Below are 19048 nucleotides of genomic sequence, written 5' to 3' on the forward strand. Positions count from 1 at the left end.
AACAGAATTCCAACTTAGAAAAACATGCTGCTTATCTCTTTGGTTGTACATGAATATGTTGAGGAGAAAATAATTTTTAAAAAAATTAGTAAAAGTCTGAGATGCTTTATACACAAAGAACAACTCATGTTTTAAAAATAAATTAAAATATATTATAAGTATATGTGTGAAGTATTTTAAATGAAGGATGGGGTGAACAGACTGTTTTACTTTCCTTCCATTCCAACATATCTATGAATAATCATTCCTTGAGGTTTGAAATTATAAATAACAGTGCAGAATGGAGTTATTTCTACTTTGGATAAACTCAAAATGGCTTTGCGTGGCTTCTGTTAATCTTATTCAAGACTGAAGCATTTTTGACAAAAGAATGTTTCCCGATTGTGAGTAGATCATTACTTTCTTGTGGATAAATTGACTCAGAATTGACAACTGTTGTTTGACTTGGCAAAGTTGTAATATGAGAGTTGATACTAAGAAGAGGGAGGCAGCAAGAAACTTGTAAAGGCCCGAAATATTTAAAAGAAGAACCTATGAGCAAATTGTACTTTTGGAAAGGATGGCTGAATAAGGAGATTTTACCCTAGAACTGAAAATGGGAATGTGGTAGTTATTGATATGAGCTACCTGTCTTCACACAAATGCATGCTCATGAGAGACAGGAAAATGGAGGTAAAAATGACCAGTTAATATTTAATTTCAGCGATTAGGACAGTCATTTCTAAATCGTAGATGAGGATGAGATGGTTTTTAAAAAAACCTGTTTTCTCTTTGGATATATTCTATCAGTATTTTCAAGTCAGAATATGAGAGATTATAAACTGAAGAACTTGGTTTAGTTTTTAAGATATGTAATTTTGAAAACAAAACAAACATTTTTGAAAAAGAATTTCTGTAATTATTTGTATATGCATTGGGTGCAGTTATCTTACATCTGCTTCATGAGGATGAAGACCATATTTTCATGTTCACAATTCTATCTTCAGTTAATTGGGCAGTAACTGGCATATAATAGATTGTTTGTAAATATTTGCTGAATGAATTAATTAATGAAGAATATTCTCTGGGTCTAGGGTCTGCCCACAACTTCCATTATTACCTTGGCTCTGATGCTTTCTGTTCTTTTGCTTGCTCTTCTGATAATGCAGCCTGGATTAGATTTCCGTGGTAATTAGCCAAAATGATTAATTATTGTAAAGCTCACTTTATAAACAAAGGAACAGGCTAATCCTAAACTCTTTGTAGAATATCCCTTTCCTACCTAAAATTAAAATTGACTTTATTGTCCTTGCGTGTGTTACTGCGAGTTTTGTGCCTGAGATAGTATACTTATAGCATTTCATAAAATGCTAAACCTGGGCCTTGATGAAGAGAGTATATATTACATTTCAAAACTATGCTTCTCTACTAAGCATATTTTTCTTCCTCATGTCCTAACTGACAGAACTAAGTCATCTACAGAAAATCTTTGTTTTATACTTGAGAAAGACTTCTCAGCATTCTATCCATTAACAACCTTGAAGATCAAAGACAGCATCTGGATGGTACACACCTAGTATGGAGAAAAAGCACAGCACTTTCTATATCACACCCTTAATGAAATTATTTTTTGCCTAACTGAGCATTAATTGGTAGACTTTATGAACAACTCCAGGTTGAGAACATCATGGTTGCTTAGTTCAAATTCTTACTACATTGACCATATGTGATTAAATGTTAATTAGTTAATTAATTCTTTACTAAAATAATTTGGAATCTAATTTCAAAGACAATAAGGTTCAGTCAGGAAACTTTCTATTAGCTGTGGAGAGGTTGGCTAATTTTCTGTCTTCAGGAAGTTTTCTCCCATCCGTGTTATTCTTTTCACATTTCCTTCAATTTTTGTAAAGATTCTGGTATACTTCTTTTTTGAGTTGTAGTTTGTTTTGTTTGTTCCTGGAGTGGGTTAGTGGATGGAAATCAAGATTTGCTGTGGGTTTTCTGAGATCTGCATGGAGTTTTCAAGTTAGTTTCTTTCCGGTTATAATATTTCTGTTTTTTAAAACACTCATCTCCATCTTGAGCCTCTAATAGACATTATAACACATGTCTATTAGTACATATTAACATATATCCATTATATCTTTAAAATTTACTTATCTTCCTCTTTGTTAAAATGTGACCTCCATGAGGGCAGGGTTCTTTTTTTATTCAACTCAACATTGAGCGAGTATAAGCTAGGAGTTCTCAAAGCATGGTTTGGTAACCTCTGGTTCTCAATATCATTTTCATAATAATATTAGGATGTCATTTACTCTTTCCATTCTCATTCTCTCAGGAGTGAACAATGGAATTTCCCTGAATCTATAAGCCCTGTGAAATTGCAACAAAGAGGATTCACAGCAGAGAGAATTCACTTGTCTTCTATTTAGCCAATCATTAAAGAAATTTGCAAAAATGTAAAACACTGTCACTCTTCTCACTGATTTTTTTTGAATATAGTAATTTTTAATACAAACCTTTTTATTTATGTTAGTATATGCTGAATTTATTACAGCTATTTTCAAATACATTTATAAGTATTTTGAAAGTGTCTTAGCTTTAATTTTGAATAAGTTTAATATCAATAGATATGCTCTACATAAACAGAAGCTTTTTGGTTTCCCTATTTTTTAACGGTATGAAAAGAGTCCTAAACCCCAGAAGTTTGAGTTTCACTGGCTTAAGCAATATTCGCACAGACTGAATGCTCCTTAAATATTTAATGAACAAAAATGGAATAAACAAGTTGACATACGAACCTCCAGTGACAGAAATTCTAAGAAGGGCTTAGGCTTTCCATAATTTTATAAATTTACAAACCAACAAATAGTTATAACTCAATAAGAGAATGAGCAGGGCCCATTTTTAAATGTGTTCTTTGGGAAAAATAAATTTAGAAAATTAATTATATCAACTGAGTAAAAGCATGTATTAATTAAAATGAAAATAAAAGCAAATATTACTTAATGTATTAGTCAATGATTAACCAGGTACGAATATAAGTTACTAACTGTTATAAAGCACATAGTGGGTCACGCTATAAATTGTGTGATTTCTAGAGGGCAGATTTGTAAAACATTGGGAATTTGAAAATAATTAAACAAAATATTGTAGATTTGTTAGAAGTTTTATAAAATGCTTTCAATGCATCTAAAACTTGAAATTTTAATAAATTTGTCACATAAGAAAAAAATTATCCCAACCATTCCAGATTTGTGTGTGGCAATTAGACCTGTCATTATCAAACTTGTGGTAAATAATTAGGGTAACAATATTTGTGAATTTTGTAAAATAGTCAATAAAATTAATGAACATCTTCAGTCAGAGAAAAAGCAAAAGCATATTTCATGTTTTTACTGTAATTTTAAGAAAGTTTAAACATTATTTACTGCCATTAATATATGTACATTAAATTGTATGTATATTTTTATCAAAACCAGTTAAAATGTAATTCAGTAATAATAGGTAAGGTATACAACTAAGCCCTTTTAATACTATTCACTACTTTTTTCATCATACAATTGTTTTATTAAAAGCGGCAGTATTAAACATTTTATTCGCTGAATTTTATTACCATTAGGCTATGCCATCCATGCCTTTAAATCTCAGGAATACAAAACAATACAAAATAATGCAGGGTACTGGAAACACAGCACTTGTTAAAGAGAGCTGAATAAAGGATTGATAAGCAACTATTCTTTCATGAAAAAAAAAAAAAAAACACTCCAGGAAGTGTCTACACAATGCCTATTTTCACATGCATTTTCTATTTTCTTCTTCCTTGTGGTCTCAGTACTTAAATCTGACCAGTAGACTCATCCAGAATTTATATGATTATAAATTTTATAATTCAAAAATACTGTGTGCTCCTGTGGGCAGTCTCATCTCTGGGATAGAACAGTTTCCTGAATCCTAAAGAACACATAGCATTCCTTCCTTTGTAAGGATTTTCAGATACCCACTTCCCAGTTGCCACTTCTGGTACTACCCAAGGTGGAAATCAGTCCTGTCGTGCCAGAGTTAGTGCAGACAACCAAGGTCACCCCTCCACACTCCAAACACATTATCTGCCCAAACACGTTACCAACACTGGCATTATGATTATTAAAATGCCCTTTTTGACAATTATCAAGCCACATCATTATCAATAATATGTATGAAACAAAGTCTGAAATGCATTCTTGCATGAGATCACGGCCTCCTCAGGGTCATATGTTGGACTTCGTGTTCAGCAAAGCCCTCGGTATGAATGTAAGAGTAGGCAAGAATCATTGTAGAGTCTGACCCAGATGTAAAATATCTGTTTTCTAATTGTTACAGAAAATTTACTTCTTAGATTCAGCCGACTAGTAGGATAAGCAAAACAGTAACGTTATCAGGAATGTTTATGTGGTGTGGTAAGAGTAATCTCTCAGCAGACACATCAGATTTTGACAAATGTTTAAGGATATGAAGCAGAAAACCGTGGTCCCACTGCCAAAACTGATATCCCATATTATATTGCTTAATGCTTCTCTCCTTCATTTCAGCATCATGGTCTGTTAATTCTCCACCACATGAATAATTATGGTTGGACAAACTTCTTCACTGGTTTGCCACCGCTCAGCACGCTACTTCCCACCCACTGCCTTAGGATTTATCGGTCTCCTTTTCTGCAAACTGTTTCTTCCATCCTTTTATCCTTTTCCTACCCAGTCTTTAAAAAGAAGCACAGTGTCTTTCCTGTTAAGAAAGTTTTCTCCCTCTAACTCTTCTCCTTTGAATCCCATCCACCTCAATGTTTAGCCCTTATTGTTGTACTCCACCTAAAGAAATGTTTTGAGGACATGAACCAAGCCTTGTGTTTTATTCTTCTTTCGCTTTTCAGCTTAACATCTTTGTTCTCTCTGCTATGTCACTAAATTACATGGAAGATTGTAGCAATATTTTAATGTCAATATTTCTATCATCAATATACATTCTTCCCAAAACAGAAATTCTGGAGGCAGACTTGGCAATGGACTGGCCCATAGTATGCTCTATGATATTCTTACTTATTATTATTTTTTTTTAATCTACATGATAGAGAGTTCCTGTCCTTTTGGAAAATCAATTTCATTGCAAACTATTATCAGTGCCACTCAGTGATAATCACCAACCATCTCTCTATCTGCTTATCTTCATGTATCATAGAGTCCAGTATTTCCTTTTTATTTTTACCAGGTGAAAATCTAGCTCATATCACTGTCCTTAAGCAAATTATTACCAAACACCCCCTTGCCATCAGGAGTTCTTTCATTATTCTGGCCCCTACTTTTCTAATATGAATCATTTTTATTTCTCTCCTTCCAGAAAATTCTGTTTGCCACTCTATCAATTCATGACTCCTAAAAATTCCAGCTTAACACAACTCCTCCAGTCAGCTCCTGTGATTAACATTATCTTTTGGGTTACTCTTCTGTCCTTCCAGTTACTTAGAAATTCAACTATTAATAAACTCAGTCTATATTACTTGTTAAATCTTCATATATTTCTCTATTAGTGTTCCTCTGTGATCGTGTGTGTGTATTTATTTTCCAAAGTTTCTCTCAAGTGTATCTTTAATTATTTTTTGTATCTCTCAGTACAGTGCACATTTTAAGTATATTATATAAATTATATAATAATTTACCCTTTCTAAGACCAAAGGGAGAATTTACTATATGTAAATCCTTAGGATATTAGGGACCCATATAAAAATAATGCTATATTTTAAGCTAGATGTATCTGGCCACAAATTAAGAGCATGTGGCTTCTTTCCTTTTTTTGGCTTGCAAGTTTCTCACATATGATTCTTCCTAAGATTAAGTGTCAATCCCCAAATAATCACTCAGGATATTTAAATGTAGGAATAATTAGTTTTAAAATATTTTACTTTGATATTACTGAAATACATTGATTTTAATTTTGTAGGGAGATTTAAGCATTTAAATATTATGTGCATCATCAATTAGTATTTTCTAAATTAGAGACAAAAACATGAAAATTTATGAGAACCAAGGCAAAAGCTACAAAAAGAGCATGTACAATCACATCAGATAAAAATGAAGTTTGCTATTTTGAGTTTGTGTCTTTTAATTCCACAGGCCTAGAAACTGCTCATGCCTTCCGAATTCTTTGATGCTATACTCTTATGATAACCAATCAGTTTCCAAATTTCTCAACTCCAGGGCTGACTAATACTATTGCTTAAGCATTAGGTGGGTTATGTTGTTTTTAACAGAGATAATGGCAATTCGTAAGCAGTGTGTCAAAGACCAGAGTTGAGAAATTGAAAAAATTTTGAGACATCCTGTCTAAACAGGATTAAGGCAAGACCAAAAGGATTTTCATGTTTCAAACCTCAAAGATCTTTGTGATAGTTGCTTTCCTAAACACTGGAGTTAAGGTTAGGATCACATTCAGAACCAAGAATGCAAACATATATCCACAAATATCTGTCTTAGAGAAAAATTACACTATGTTCCATCCCTTCCATAACTAATATACTATGAAACATATTTGCATGCGAAGTTGATTTATTTTTTTCCACAAAGGAAGTATAATTCCCCTGCTATTTTAAACATTTTTTACAATAGCTCTTTTTTCCATAAGGTATGCATATATATTTTTCCAAGTTTATCTCCACTACATATAAAACCTTCTCAAAATAAAGAGTTAAAAGATATATTTATCATGTTTTTGTATTTAAATATAAGCATACAAAGTTAATGATTTCTGAAAAACAAGTATTGAGAGCAAAATCTATAGCTGTGTTTGCTTTTCAGAAGGGGATTTATCTCATGTATTAAAAATTACTGAAAGAAATTTTCATTATTAAAATTCAGATCATTTACTATCAACTCTTTATTAAAAATCTTCATTTTATTTCTTTCTATATGTCTGCATATTTGCTTTTCAAAATTTACATGTAGTCCAGATTACATCCTGTCTACAAAAATATAATTAAAAGATGAACATTTCTATAACTTTTATTAGTCCTACCTCCAGCGGCATGTAAAGACTCTACTAAAATTTAATTGTTTTTAAAATAACAACTTTAAGCTGTTTTGATATTGAAACTGCATATCCTTAGTAGAAAGAAAAAAGGAAGGTGTATCATGAGCCAGTTATATAGCAACTAGTTAGATGCAGAGTGAGGAAATGTAGCTATCTAAATCCTACTATGTCTTGGGAAGAAAATAATATACATTTGGTATTAGGTTTATCCCATGGCTTTCTTTAAACCTGTTGTTAAAAAAAAAAAATGATACCCGTGTATCAAAGACCTGCCTTAAGTGAACCTATCTAATTAAAATGTAAGAAAAGATAGTAGCTCTTTATGCGTGACAACCCACTGCTTCTCTGGATTTAGATTAGGGTTCCAAGAATGCCCAGATTAACACATTTCATGGTAATTAATTTTGTTAGACTATCTTTGGAATTTATCTAGGTTTAAATATTTTTAAAAACTAAGAAAATGAGTTCAGGTTTTTGCAAACTGTTTTATTGGCAACAGCTGTGGATGGACACCATGGTAGGGGCGACTGATTTTCCCTTTACCTATTTCCCCATCTCCCTTCCCCAGGTGTTGCTGCCATCACTACCTTTCCCTTCCTCCCCTTTCCTCATGGCAAGACGCATGGAAGACGAGTGCTGTTAAGGCCTCTCCATTAATCAACAGGTAGGCGGTTCCCACGAAGAAGTGCAGTTGCCCCTCTTCTACCGTCTCTGACAAAAGTCTCTCTCTTCTACGTTTAGAAGTGTTTATCCATAACACGGGGCTGGCTGATATGGAGGAATTGTTCAACCTGAGTATATCTTTTCATATCCCAGCATGTTATGCATTTCAGAATTCACCGCACTGCAGTAGGCATTGTCATTTTTATGTAAAGAGTGAAGAATTCATGATACAATTCTCAGAGAAAGGGGTTATGCAGGTTCCTCAAACACTTACATAGGAAAGAAATGGAACTGTACATGTAAAACGTGACTTTCAATGTTCTACAAACAACTGTTATAGGATATACCACTGAAAAGCATAAAATAGGAATTGGTTGTAAATTTCATATCAAAATCCAATTATTGTAACATTTATATTTTTCAAAGCATGGCACAAATCATATACACATCAATTATAACACTCAACTGGTTATAGTAAATTAAGTGTAAGCAAGTTCAAACAAACCTAAATACTCTACAAAGTTATACCATTCAGATGTGAGAACTGAATGTACATTAATTACTTGCTACAAAACTTTGTCACCTCAGGCGGTGACATTTGAGGGAGAATAAGGATCCTGTTTTGTTTAGCAGTCCCAAGATAACCCTCCCTGCATGGTGCCACAATCTGAAAGAAACTAGTCCCTCAGGGGCCCAGATTCCAGCACAGTCACAACCTATGAAACTTGAAAACTCAGTCATCACCGGGAAACACCCGCCTCCCTGATTTCCTCTTCCACTGGTGGAACTGGTCCTCCCAACGCCTGCAGGGGCTTGTTGGGGATGTGTCAGGCTCGGTGTTACAGCCCTGTGTTGTGACTCTATGAGGTTCTTTGAGACATATAACTAGAACACTACCTCACTACCTTTGGGCTAGGAAGATTATTGGCAGGTATCTCAAAAAAAAAAAAAAAATATATATATATATATATATATATATAGTGAATGTGTTTATAGGTGTGCATGTGTGTGCAGTATTATTTATTTATGTTCTCTTTAAATGGTGGCCTAATTAGGACTTGTTTGTGTATCTAAAGAATGTAAACTAGTTTGATGTACACGCACTTCTGCTGAACTTTAAAAGATCATGTTTTCCCACTGTACTTAAATGCATTTGGAATACTAGGGAAACTGCAGAAGAAATGTGTTTAAGCTGGACCATCACCTTCCTTTGGAAACGTATTGCTTCCTATCAGATAAGGCTCTGAAATCATTGGTTGCCTTTCATGATCCTATTTCTACCCACATTTCTAGTCTTTATATTATGCTGTTATCCTGTGCTCTGGCCTCTACCTCTTTCCCAGTGCATCTAACCTTTCAAGTCCACAGGCCTTTGCATGGTTGGGATCTTCCTTCAGGACAGCCTTTTCCCTAGGCCTGATGGTAAAATTTGCAATATAATAGCAGCAAACATATATTGAGAGTTTTCCCTGAATCAGGCACAGTGTTAAAAAGTTTTACCTCTGTCTTCTTAATTCATCCTCACAAAGGAGCATTGGGTTAGAAATTATTATCTTTGTTTAATAGAAGAGAAGACTAAGGCTTAGCAAGGAATAAAGTGGTCAAGAACAATGAGAATGTAGAATGTGCTTTGTAAAGCTTTCCCTGATTCCTTCCAAAGATAAGAATGTCATCCCTGTTCAACTCTGCATCCTTTATGAACTCTCCAGTGTCCACGGTGCTTACTACCCTATGAAAGTTGAATAGTGAAACAGCCACAAAAAAGGCATTCTGCTTTTTCACCGGAACATTTTTTTTTTTTGCTCTCTGTCCCCTTCCCCTCACTCAGGCGTTCCGCTGCTGTTTTTATTCCCTTTATCTTTTGCCTCTTGCCCATTGTTAGCTTTAAAGATGACTCAGTATGTTTCTGCATAAGAAACAATTTATTATTTCTGCTTAAATTTAGGACCTGCAATTAAAAATCAGGGAAGTATAAAATTTTACAAGGATCCACAGAAGAAGGAATTGATATTTCAAATTGTATAAAATTTATCAAATATAGTGGTAGAAAAAGAAGCAAATACATGATTATGTCTAGTATAGAAAGAAGAAAATTTAATCAAATATTTTAAATATTTGAGGGAAAAGAAATCAGTTATTCCTTTCACAAAACAGGAAAATAAAGGAACTCGGCATCAAATAAGAAAAAATGTCTAACCAGTTCATCATGAAAAAAGAAAAGTATAACAGTAAAAATGAGATAAGAGAAAGTGGCCAAACCAAGGAGAGAAAAAAGTCCTTGAGAAAAAAGGAACAAAAAGATTTTGGAAAAATGAATAAATCAAAAAGCAATAAAAAAAAATTTGAAGGAAACATATCATGGAAAACCACAGCTACTGAGACATTTGTAAAAGAATATGAAATAAAATGGAGGGAAAAATCAAAGTGGCTAGAGAAAAAGAACTTTATTTATGAGTTTGCATCTTCTTTATTCTTAGAAGAGCCTTTGAGGTGAAAAGGCTATAAAGAAAAAAGGCAAGTTAAGATACAGTGATTTGTGTACAATGTATTTCTCAAGGACTTTGTGTGTGTGAGAGAGAGAACCCTGTTTTTGAGTTTAAGATAAAGGTTTAAACATTACTTTGAAGATACGTATTTGAGATTAAAAACACTGTGTCTAGAGAATACAACTGAGAAAAGGCTTGTTAGAAAATTAGTATATAAGTCAAAATATCCCTCCCCACACACCAGGCTTTTTACCAAGATAACAATAGAATTAATCTGTTAGCTCTGTGACTATAAAGACCATTTCATACATATTTTTTCTTTATGTGCAGTGCCTAGGGCATAGAATAAGTATTTACTGAATTTGAACTTAGATTGTATGCATTGGGAGAAAGATTAGCGGTCAGCCAATCCAGTCTTAGATCGTGCATGCATTCTGAAAACCATTTAAGAATCAGTCATTGTGATTATACTACATCTCAATAAAACTGCATTAATAAAAAAAAAGATTCAGTCATCTCTGCTTGAGTTAATTCCAGTGACACAAAATCCAGAGGTAGCTTACTCTATTTGAAGGCGTGCTTTACTTGAAGGCTTTTTTTGAGCCAAGACCTACCTTTCTGCAACTTGAATCCATTTATCCTGTGTTTTCCCTTTGGGAATACACAAAATAAATTCTATTCCTTTTCCAAATGAAACTATTTCCAAAACCTGAATTCAACCATCATGTCATAATGCGTCTTCCCCTCAATTTCTCTCTCTCTCTCTCTCTCTCTCTCTCTCTCTCTCTCTCTCTCTATATATATATATATATATATATATATATACACACACACACACACACACACACACACACACATATACACACACACACATATATATACTTTTACATGTATATATGTAAACTCCAGTCTTCCTAAGTAAGTATTCTAGATTACTTGGTTGGAAGCCTTTTTAGCATTCTACTTACTATCATTTAGTGTGAAATTCCTTTTATAAAATGAGGAATTCAGGATGGGATCTCCCAGTTTATACCCTTATATTAAGTTGGTTTAAAGAACCCAGGACATCCATTTCAATTTCTTCAGTAAAAGAATGAGGTGCAGTTTACAATTGCATATAGCTTTCACCTGGATTTGTATATAATAAAGGTATGGTTTGGTTAGCATATATAGTATAGTATATAAATAAAATAAATAGAAGTGTAGTGTTAAAAAAGGTAGAAAAAAATGAATTAATTAAAAAAACAGAAACAAATGATAATTATAATTTGCAGTTTTTACTTTATATGTTTAATTGAATATTCTAGTTTGACTCGCATGCCTATGGTAGTTCTGGCTAAGAAACAAATTCATCATTCAAACAAATTTAGCACTAAACTAAGTCCTCTAAGTGGGTAATAATATCACTGGAAGTAAAAAAAAAAAAAAAAGAAAAGAAAAGAAAAGAAAAGAAAAGAAAAGAAAAAAAAGAAAAAATGAAACTACAATGTTTCTTCATGCAAATTATTGATTTTATTGGCTAATAATATGTGCTCATATATAACAATATGTTACCTGCATATTAAAATAGAGCAAATAAGTCTGGAAGATGTATAAAGCATTAGCTGTCAGATTTGGGTTTTTTCCCCCCTGAATAAAAGCATTTACAAAATAAAATCACCATTTATGCAGAGTCTTCCTTAATGCCAAACTGCTGTCAGTGTCCCTTGATGAGTCCTATTTACGAGTACATTATGGAACTCTCTTAGAGGCCTTACATACCTGACATTCAGTGAGTGCCTAGTGAGAATATATGACCAGTTTTCTAGAACTTGGATATTTAATTAATTTGCTGGCAGAGAACACTTTTTATGCCTTGTGCCTTTTCCCTGACCCTACCGAAGATTTACATTTTTAAGTGTGCTTCATATATTATGAACCTATAGAATATTAATGATGGTCTTCCATATGGTAATTATAGTGCTTGACTTTATATTTGCAAAAGACTCAGTGTCTATATAAATTTTTTTAAAAAAATAATGATGAATATTGCTTCATAATTTGTATGCATATGTGACCACCTCTTATTTTAGATTGAGTTCCCAAAGCAATGGGCTTTAGGCAAATGATTATACATGAGTTTCTTAAGCAATATTCTGAAAACAATAGGAAACCTATGTCTGCTTTGTCTATCACTGCTTTTGCTACCTGCAACATTCCAATTTAATATATTTGACTCTATTTTGTCATCGTAAAAGAAGAGGAGTGAGTATCAGGAGATATGGATTAATCACTTTAACTCTCAAAACCTCACTTACTTCACTAAAATGAGGGATTTTGACTTGTTTATCTTTAAAGTAATTTCCAACATTTTATGGAGTATGGAAGATTAGGAATTTTTGAAATTGTGGTTTTGTTCTGTCTTTGACTATGACTAAATTGTATTTAACCTTTCCAGTACATGGTTTCCTCATCTGTAAAATATGGGGACTGAGCTAGATCAGGGATATAGCCTTTAGTGATAACATGTGCTGACATTTTTTTCTTTCTGGAGCTTTCTCCTGAGAAGGATTCTGAGGCCTTGCTTTACTCAGTGGAATGGAATGCTGTGGTTAATTACCTTTTATGTCATAAGCTTGCTACATAAATTCTAAGAAACCTTCTCATTCAAAAAGAAAACATGATTATTATACTTAAAGCTGCCGTATTTTTCCTTTTTGAAGTATGTGCACATGCTTTTTATGTTTAAAAATATATGCATCCAAGGGGACATTTGGTTCTCATAAGGAAGGCAGTGGGAGAAGACACCCCACTTGAGATATTTGAGGCCTTTGAATGCACAATAGAGATGAAAGATTACACTCATTCTTTGTGATTCCTAAAGGTGGAACTAATGTCAGGGAGATTACATGGGAAAAGATTTCCTGCATATAAGGATCAAATTTATTTACTGTAAGAAATGCTCAAAAAAAAAAAATAGAATAAAATAAAGGCTGCTTCATAGAATAGACTATATTGTCAAAATTGTCACTGAAGATGTTAAAACATAGGTTGCATGACATTTCTCAGGCCATTATTAAAGGAATTCATTCATAAAATAGTAAGTTGGACAAAATGAATTCCAACCATAGTGATCTGTAATCCCATAGCAATCATCCAATATAATAATTGAAATAATTCCATACTGAAATTTGTTGACATAATATTCAAAGTTTTAATCAGAATTTGTGATTTAGAATTCCTGTCACAAGTAATCTAATGTTAGATGATGCTATAGCACATTATTCTAATGTAGTGCTTTTATCTTACCAAGGCTTCCCGTCTGAAGTGAAAGTTACTAATTTTCATCTTTGGAACCAAGACTTATTTTTTTTATGGCAAGGATCTTTACTATAGAATCATTTGAAAGAGCAAAATATGAAAAAAAAAAAAAAAGCCAAATTGATAGGCTTAAATACATTAAAGAACACATATAGAATGGAATATTATGTAGCTGTTAAAGAAGAATGAGGCAGTTACATATGTACTGATACAGCACAGTGTTCGAAATGCATGGATAAGTGAAAATGTCAAATGCATAGAAATTTGGTTGAATGTTTATAAAAAGTATGTCATATGTATGCCTATGCATATGCAAACAAAAATCAGGAAGTACATGTAAGAACTTGATAGGGTAATGGAGTGGAAAGAGGCCAGAGACTGGAGACTCACTTATGCCTGTATACCAAGTTGCAACTTTAAAATTTTTGTTCTGTTCATGTGATTTAACTATTCACAGTGACAGTTTTTAATGTCAATAGCTTTGATTTCTTCCAACTGTACATCCTAATCATTAAACCGCTTATAGAACACTGCTTTCTAATACTTTGTAGGCAATGGCACATGCAAAAGCAAAACAAAACAAAACAAAACAGAACAAAACAGGTATTTTTACCTAACACTCTTTTGTTAGAACCACCACTTCTTTTGCATCCTGAGACTCTGATCCCTATCCTCATTTTGAATGTCTTTTTCCCTGTATTGTAGTATAACTGACTATAATAAAAATTTTAATAAAGCAGCTTACAAAAGAATTTTGTGATTATTTTTTATTTATTAAGGAATGGAACATAAAGCATTCATGCAGAATCATAAATTATTTTATGTAGAAGAGATTGTGAAAATTCTTCACTTTGAAATCCTGTTAATAAAAGTAACTTTTCCATAATCATTCTGTCTAGGATCCCGAACCAGATTTCCTGAATCCCAGTCCAGGGAATATCTTAGAAGAAACCAAAGTTACTCCAGTAACTTGCTTAAAAGAGTAGACCTTGGTGACTTGATACTTTCTTTTGCTACTTGTCTTGAGCATCAGGATGAAATAGGAGAGCAAACAAACAATTTTGTTTAGAAAAATCAGAAAATCACTGAGTGTATAGTTTGCTGTGCTCCTGGAGGGGCATGGAGGTTGGCATCCCTTTGTAAAGTTTGAATTTGCAAATGTTTTTTTGCAATCGACCAACAATTTGTGCCAGAAGTAAAACCAGTCAAAAATATATTCCAACTTTAAATCAGAAGCTGCATAATACAGTTTTATCACCACCATCTTGTGGCTGTGGACAACACGGTATACAAAACCCTTAGGGTTTACAGTGAATAAATGGAGCAAGTTACCAAAGATTTCCAATTTTGAGCATTAACCAGACATAACCATTGTTATTCAAGCATGCCTGTCCACTCTAATCAGGACAATAGGCATCAATTAAACACATAGAGCATCTGATTATAACCAGAATTGTTAACACTGGCACATTAGCTAATTGTAATGGGGTATTAGTTAATTGACAGTGGAAAAATCTCCTTAGACACCAGTAGTGCATATTACTCAGGATTTTGTTTCTTTGTGTTCCACACTGAGCACAACAATGTCATAAGCCACTCTATTCAAGTAATGAAGAAAACACAGAAAATATATAGCAACAGCAAAGACATATGAATGTAATTCTGAAATTGTGAGATTTTTGTGAATATAATGAAAGACACGGACCAAATGCTAACTAAAGTTTTACTGATCTCTGTATTTTTAATAATAAAGCTTAAACTGGATAGATTATTGTTTTACAAGGGTATTTTAGATCATTTATTTTAAAGATATTTTTCCCAATAAAGTCCCATATAATCAGTGACATTTTCTCTTATTTCTGAACCAGTTATCAGAAATATTTTATATACTGTATCTTGAAATATGTGAATTAAACAATTTTACATAATTAGCTTTTGGTATATATAGATAGAGCATTTATTCAAGGGACTGAATATCTAATTTTATCATGGAAATCGATGGAAAAGTAACTTCCAGTTAACACATCAATATACTTTTTTGTGAATTCTGCTGGATTACATTAGGTTAAGGGAAAATATCTCAGTGTGAGTGAGAAAAGAAGCAAGAATCAAATCATATGATTATGTTTTGCAACATTTGATCATAAGAAAATTGTGGTTGTGACTCAGGGGCTGAAATAATATGCTGACCTGTGATAGCTTGGGATATTTCATTAAAGCCAGACTGATCAAACTGTGTGTGCCTGGAAAGAACTGATGAGGCTGCAGGTTACAAGTTTTTAACATACTCTTAACCACTTTGCTCATTTGTTAGTTTTTGCAAGATAAGACAAGCAAGTAGAATGGGAAAACAGGAATCCTGAGAGTATACTGAAGGTGGAAGGAAACCATTCCCTGCCAGTCCTGCCCACGGTTCCATGGATAACTGAATGGATAAGCTCTTTTTTGTATTTCTAGAATGTGTATCCTGGATATGTGAATGTTATATCAAAATAACATCATATCAGATACATATAAGGGAATACAGAATTTACCTATGACCACCCAACTTGTCTTAATTGGGTTATCAGGATGTTACAATTTACAAAAGAAATACAAGCAGGTATATTTAAATTATAATTCATTACTTTGGCAATTAGAAAAATAACTTTAGGAAATAGAATATGCTATATAACAAAATTCTTCTTAATTTTCAATTTTTAGAAGAATCCAATATAATTTAAGAGAAAAATCTTCATGTATTTTTGGCAAAGCACCTTAAAGTTCTAATTATGTTTTTATAAAGTAATATCAGTTACATCTGTACAGTAGATTTGCAACTGAAGTAAATGCTAATGAGACATCATAGTATAGCTAAAGGATGTAGTGCTTAGTCTGTTTTTTGAGAGAATTTTTAATTTTTATCTAATTCAACCAACAAACTGCAAACCAATCATTTCATGCAATAAACCATTACTATCATTGAAATAGTGAGTAGCAAAAAGCACAAATTATTTCATTACAAATTAAGAATAATTTCTTAAAAGACAAAGTATTGTGAACAGGTAAACCATAAAAGAATATTTTACTTAATCTGTAATAATAGATTTTAAAAAGGTAGTGATTTTTATTAGTCATTTAATTTTGTTGTGACTAATGAATAAAAGTGAACAGAATTTCAAGGTTATTTAAGAGTTTATTACACTTTTTTGGGGGGGAAACCTGCTTATGGTTTCAGTAGTGTAAGGCTCAAAGCACTTGGTAAGTATTATTAGATGGTTAAAATATAGGGCTGATGATTTTATTGAATGAGCTGTGCAGAGAAATTACTTTAGGGTCATTTTGTCAGCCCTAAATGTCTTAAGCCCTTAAAAAGTTACTGGAGTTCTTTCTTGGGGCTTCTCCTGAGCATAGAAGACTACTAACTTCCCCCTTTAAATGCATTCTAATTCAAAGCCTTCCTTCATTGAAATCTCCTGAAAGGAAACTCAAGAGCTATGGTGAGGAAATTTTTTTCCCCTTTCAAGACAGGAGGCATTTGTCAAATTTCAGGGAAGCACCTGAACTAATTGAATTTCTGGCTCATGTGTTGTTTTGTTCTCAATAAAAGAATTCATTTCAGAAAAAAAAAGATGGTTAAATTTTAGAATTTATTGAATTACCTACAATTTGGTATAAAAATCACTAACCTTTTCCAACGCTGTCATAATTTAGCATTTCAGTTATGTTTTAGTATACATTTAGTTTTTACCTGCAGTTGTATTTAAGAGATTCAATAATGAGAATGACTGAGTTTTAGAAGTTTTGCTCATTAATTGACGGGGAACTAAAACGAGCATTTTATCAATGTGAAGTTCTCTTTTTAATGCCAAGGATTTATTATAAATAACTGTGAGATTTCAAAGTGGTTTGCTCCAAGGAAATATGTGATATATATAGAACCATTGGTAATTAAAATGATGAACTAATTTTTGGGCACTCATAAAGTCCAGATTTCAGAGAGATATATTATTTTGTATTACTGGATGAGTTATATCTTTTTAGTGGAAAAAGCAGAATTAAAACACACAACTGCTCATTGCTTGGCAGTTTTGAAAGAGAAAAAATATAATCTATTATTAATACTTATACAGAGTTCATTTTTGCATGGCTGTAGCTTATGTGGTAGCATATTTCCTATAGGTGCATGAATATTATATTAATAAGTAAAATGTGCATGTTATTTTTTTCTTCCCAAGACCAGATGGCATTATATAGATTTTTAAGTGCTTGTGGATCACTCTAGTGCCTGTGGCCATGGCACCTAAGGATTTACCTTATTGAAAATGAAACGTTTAGACATTTATAACTGCAAGCAAGCATTGCCTTTTATTTTAAATAGTTTATAGGGCTATAAATGTGTGCCTTCATGTATTTTAGTAAATGGTTGCTAATTGTTTATTTATTTATCTCTTCTACTTCAAATTAATAATTGAACACTTCCATTTTATTTAGTCCAAGTTCTAAATGAAAGGGGACATAGACTTCATCAATGAGTAATTGGCCTGGGAAAGTAAAGCCCTTACACCCATTAAATGTTGATAGATGGTCTAACCAATCCATGTTTTATTGCCTCACCTGTAAAATGATGATATAGTAATAAACATTAAGCTCCCAACAGTTCATGAAGACATTTTACAGATGACTTGAGGAAGAGAGAGAGAGATAGAGAAAGAATTTTCCTACCGATTTATAAAAGGGACAGTCACCTCGATGCAAGTGGGAGATGCTGCATTCAAGTAAAGAGGGCATAAATAATGGATATAATAGAATAGTATGCATTTATAAAAATGAATTTTTGTGTAGGCAGTCTGAGAGAAATGCTTTTAAGGATGAATTGGAAAATGAGAATTGGCTGTGGCTCGGTCGGTCGTCTACCAAGGCACTATGCAGGCACATCAGGAATCCAGATAGTTTATAAATAAGCAAAATACTGTCTGATAGGATTCCTTCCTGCTGCTTGCTGTAAATGGAACTCCTTTGGCATGGCAACTTTTTGGAGTAATTTTCTAGAGAACACTTACTCAATGGCCAAGGAGAAGATCTGAAGAAGAAATTATAGGATATTTCATGCTGAATGTTCAAGGAGCAATCCAGGATTGAAAGAAAATGAATCAATGGTAGAAAACGTTGAGCTACAAATCATTTGTAAATATAGATGAGCAGAAAAATATGTAAACCTAAGACTGAAAATTTGGTAAGGGCAGTAGAGAGTTAATCAAAATATCGTTTATTCTCCTTTGCATCTTATCTTCTATTTTAGGATTTTCCTTGGTATTATTGATGCAAATCAACTTTGGCTGCTAAGTGGGCCTCCTTCATTTTTCTCCCAACACTTGGTTACATACAAAGAAATGTCACTGATACACTGTAGAGCCCATTAAATGAAATTCAACCCTTTGCTAATGGTAACTAGAATCAGGAAGATATGATGGGGCTGACTCACAGATTCCTCTGGCTTTTGGCCTAAATCTAGTCAATCAAAAATAAGGCCTTCTAGTAAAAATATCATGCCATATGTTGACTAAGCATATGTTTTGAGG

The 19048-nt window shown here is 32.9% G+C and overlaps 1 protein-coding gene across 8 annotated transcripts in view; it reads left to right on the forward strand.

Annotated features, from left to right (window-relative positions):
• Window positions 1–19048, forward strand: part of PCDH7 (protocadherin 7) — a 421527-nt gene that overhangs the window by 228717 nt on the left and 173762 nt on the right. For 2 of the 8 annotated variants that reach the window (XM_037829541.1, XM_037829542.1), the window contains exon 3: window positions 7607–7702. The exons of the other annotated variants lie outside the window; for them this stretch is intronic. In XM_037829541.1, the coding sequence (XP_037685469.1) occupies window positions 7607–7695 (89 nt within the window). In that variant the 3' untranslated portion in view covers window positions 7696–7702. The remainder of the gene's footprint in view (window positions 1–7606; window positions 7703–19048) is intronic. 8 annotated transcript variants of the gene reach the window in all.

Source organism: Choloepus didactylus, chromosome 3 (assembly GCF_015220235.1).
Source record: "Choloepus didactylus isolate mChoDid1 chromosome 3, mChoDid1.pri, whole genome shotgun sequence".
NCBI lineage: Eukaryota > Metazoa > Chordata > Mammalia > Pilosa > Megalonychidae > Choloepus > Choloepus didactylus.